Source organism: Diabrotica undecimpunctata, chromosome 4, assembly GCF_040954645.1.
Source record: "Diabrotica undecimpunctata isolate CICGRU chromosome 4, icDiaUnde3, whole genome shotgun sequence".
In the NCBI taxonomy this organism is placed as follows: domain Eukaryota; kingdom Metazoa; phylum Arthropoda; class Insecta; order Coleoptera; family Chrysomelidae; genus Diabrotica; species Diabrotica undecimpunctata.
In genome coordinates, this window is record NC_092806.1 from 84939568 (window position 1) to 84943909 (window position 4342).

At 31.8% G+C, this 4342-nt stretch overlaps 2 protein-coding genes across 2 annotated transcripts; both read right to left on the bottom strand.

Annotated features, from left to right (window-relative positions):
* Positions 1–1043: 1043 nt before the first annotated feature.
* On the bottom strand, positions 1044–1613 carry LOC140438764 (uncharacterized). The gene has a single exon (XM_072528411.1). The coding sequence runs from the start codon at positions 1611–1613 to the stop codon at positions 1044–1046; it is 570 nt and encodes a 189-aa protein (XP_072384512.1).
* Positions 1614–3195: 1582 nt separating this feature from the next.
* Positions 3196–4023, bottom strand: LOC140438765 (uncharacterized). The gene has a single exon (XM_072528412.1). The coding sequence runs from the start codon at positions 4021–4023 to the stop codon at positions 3196–3198; it is 828 nt and encodes a 275-aa protein (XP_072384513.1).
* Positions 4024–4342: the final 319 nt, after the last annotated feature.

A 4342-nucleotide genomic window follows, 5' to 3' on the forward strand; every position in this document is an offset into this window, starting at 1 on the left:
CTGGCAAATAAACAAGGTTGATATCATACTTTAATAATTTAAGTAACATTCTTTGCAATCTAGCACTAACTTTATTAAGACCCTTCTCAATAATTGATATCAAAGGTTTGTGATCACTCTGAACCACTGTTTTATACCCATAAATAAAATAATGAAATTTTTCTACTGCAAAAACAACTGCAAGTAATTCCTTTTCTATCTGTGCATACCTTTTCTCAGCATGAGTAAGACAACGGGATGCAAAAGAAACTGGATGCCCTTCTTGAATAAGACAACACCCTAGCCCTTCCCCAGATGCATCACACTGTATTATTATTTCTTTTGTATGGTCAAATATCCTCAAAGTTGGTGAATTAGTTATAAGAAACTTCAATTGATTTAATTCAGATTCATGATCACTACTCCAAGAAAAATGTACATCTTTCCTGGTTAAATTTCTTAAATTTGAAGCTATAGCTGATAAATTAGGAATAAATTTCGAAAAAAAACTTGACCATCCAAGTATTCTAAGAACTTCTGACCTATTTTTAGGTGATTCTAAACATTACTGCTTCTATATTTTTAAAATCTGGTTTAACACCTTTTCCTGATAAGATATGTCCCATAAATGATACCTCAACTAATTTGTATTGAAATTTTCCCCAGTTAAATTTTATATTGTTATCAATAGTAGTTTGAAACACTTTTTTAAGAGCAATGTCATGTTCAAGTTCATCTCTACCCGATATAATAATATCGTCAAAATATATATCAACATTATCAATGACACCAAACATTTCAAAGTTCTTCCGTTGGAAAATCTCTGGTGCAGAGCAAATTCCGAACGGAAGGCGATTGAATTTGTACCTTCCAAAAGGTGTGCTAAAAGTACATAAATCTGAGCTTTTTTTTATTTAATTCAATTTGCCAAAACCCGTTTTTCATATCTATAACACTAAATATGTTTTTTCCTGAAAGTCTACTTACTATATCATTACATGTTGGTATAGCAAAATGTTCTCTACGAATAAATTTATTAAGTGGCTTGGGATATATACATAACCTTAGTTTATTTGAAGGTTTTTCTCTACTATCAACAAATTGTTTACCCATTCAGTTGGATACTCTACTTTCTCAATAACTTTGTCTTCCTCCAAACTATCTAGTGTCTCCTTAAGTTTATCATGCATTGACAATGGAATTTTTCTACTATACTGAATAACTGGCTTAGCATCATCTGAAAGTTCAATATTACAATATCCTGGCATTCTACCTAACCCTTGAAATATCGTTTTAAACATTATCAAAATATCTTCTTTTTTAGTTGGCAAGGTGGTTTCTATGGCATTTACTCTTTTTATTAAGTCAAATTTAATACAATCGCTAAGGCCTAATATTGGTTCAGCATTAAAATCAACAATCAGAAACTTTAATTTACAGGAGCTATTTTTATACTGACATTCCAAAAAAACTTCACCTACTGGTTTGAATTTAAAATTACCATAAGCAACTAGGGTTGTTAATGTTTTATTAAGTAGAAACTTACTTGATAGAGAATCAAAAATATACTTAGGTAGAATGCTGATATCAGCACCTGAATCTAATTTAAATTTTACCTCTTTTCCAGTTACCATCAATGTTTCATACCATGAATTTTTACTCTTGGAATGACACTCATATACTGTAACTGTAGCGTTTTAAAATTTTTTTACTACGAAATATTTATATGTTAAAAATTTCTAAAGACGCCCCTGTTTGTTTGTTTGCAACGAAGTTAAAATTCCCCATTTCGTACATGTTATTTCTAATTATAATATTTCAAGATTTTTTTGTCGCTGAACAACGATTTGTTTACATTCAAATCCCCCAAATCTCTAAATACATTGTGAGGTAGAAAAATCAATTTAATACGTGTTATTTCTTCATATTGGGAAGTAGTTTGTTTGAGGGTCGCTTTGTAACATAGTTGAGGCCTGTTTTAAAAACAAGAAATTTATGTTATGGACGTAAGAAGGATCGCCCACACCAGTATTAGATTTAGGTCAAGAGGGGAATTTATTTTGCGTTGAATTTGGTAAAATGTAAGGCATTGAGGAGTCAAGCAAGAGATGTCAGAGTAGAAAGATGTTTGGGTAATTAGGAATCGCGAGTCGATTCAATTTTTTTGTGTTATGTCTTAAGACCGGTTAAGGTGATAATACTATTTGCATAATGGCAGTTTAGAACAGAGTAATCATCATAAGATTTGTGCAGTACACCGGCACTAAAGAAATTTTGAAAATATATAATAATAATATATATAGGATGTCCCCTCTTGGAGGGGACATCCTGTAAATGAAATGGTTGTTTTGTCCCTGTTGGAGAATATGTCCAGATAGATGTCCCATAGATGTTTAAGTTTTTTTTTAAAGTTAGGTGCGAAACAGTGAGTTAAGGTAACAATTAACATTTTAATTTTTCCAAATTAAATAGACATTATTTTTGATAAACAATAATTGCTTTCATTAAAATTTAAAAGGATTTGTTATATTTAATAAATTGTAAATTTTATGGTTTAACTTAGCTGTCATTTTAATTGTTTTTTTTTTTAATTTAATGTTAACATAAGACAGCTTTATTTTTTTCGATATTTATTTGTTTTATTTGTTTTAAAAAAAGGTTCATCTCTGTGCGGTAATATTTGTAAGTTTTTGTAGTATCTCCAACTCCTGGAGTTTGTAAACGGACACATGTAAGTTTTTTATTCTGTATTTTGCAACTATTTATATAGTATATTTTTTTGTGCAATTTATATGTTTGATAACTGTTTGTTTGAGACAAAAATAAACGTTTGATTTGTTTGTATTTATTTTGGAAATCTCCTAACCCTTTACGTATTTTTTTATTTTAGGATATTTTTCCTAAATCCAGCAAGTTTAGGATTCTTCGAAGCGGCGTCCTTTTCTGTAAAATAGCTAGAAGCCCTTTCTTGTTGTATTAATTGTCCAGTTGTCCAGGAGATTTACGTAAGTAACCCCTTTGTTTCATATTTTGGTAGCTACCCCAATCTGACACCCATTTTATTTCAACTTATCCACGACCCCAGCTCTCCAACAACCCCCTGAGTGCCGTTCGCACATGTTGCAATTATTTTGCTTGCCCTATCTTCCCCCCATTAGTTTCTGTCCCCTATTTCTACCCCCATAATATTACCCTAAGGTAGGCAAAATAATTTCGTTACAATACATATATCAAATTGTCTTTATTTTCTGCCTCCTGGACTGTATTAACAGTTCTTTCTCCTCTAGGTGGATCAGCGTTCTTCTTACTACTACCTTCACATGTTTCTTCACTTCTATTAGGACAAGCTTTTGCAAAATGACCTTTAACTTGACAACTAGCACAAGTCTTGTTAAAAGCAGGACATCTGTTAGGAAAATGTTCATAACAGCACTTCTTACACAATAGTTTTTTCAATGGTTTGTACTGCTTGACAAAGTTAACATCTTCTTCTTTGGTAAGAACTTTAATATGCTCTTTGCTTAACTCAATACTCTTACAATATTCAAGGATTTTTTCAGTAGTAAGAGCCTGTTCTCCAAGGAGTCTGAGTTGACTTTCATTACATTTTAGCCTAATGATTAGCTGATCACGTATCATTCTATCTTCATAGGACTCACCACAGGTTGCTTTAGTGCATTTAAATTCGCATAATCTTGCTTGTTTCTTTAAGTCAGTCAGGTACTGGTTTATAGATTGTTCATTACCTTGAACAAGATTATGAAACTTAAAGGTTTCCATTGGAACTATCTTTTTTGGCAAAAAATAATAATCAAACGCACCTATTAATTTGTCGAGAGTAGCCTGTTGGTCTTCTGTAAATGTATTATAAATATCAACACCCTCATCTCCTATGAAATTTAAAAGATTTGCAATTTTCACTTCTTCTGTTGAAGCACTCTTCCCACTTGCGATAAGGTAAATTGTAAACTTCTGTTTCCATAAAAGCCAATAACTAGCTGGACTTTGATGCTCAAATAATGGACTAGGCGGTTTAAATTCCATTATTATTGTTAAAATCTCTAACAACCAGAAAATCTTTGGATTAGCGGGCTTCTAACCTCACTCTTTTCTCGTGGTTTCAAACTTAATTAACACTTCTACGTACTCAAAATTCGGGAAAACTAGCAGCCTTCACACCTGACACCATGTTTTGATTCCTTTGGTCATATATATTGTAACACTGCCGGGCTACAATGATATATACAAGGCCAGAATCGCTCGTTGTCGAAGAGTGTTGGGCGGGGTTTTCATAAACATATAGAAACTATATCGTATTTTAAATCCAAGCACAATTAGATAATATGAAATTATAATTTATTAT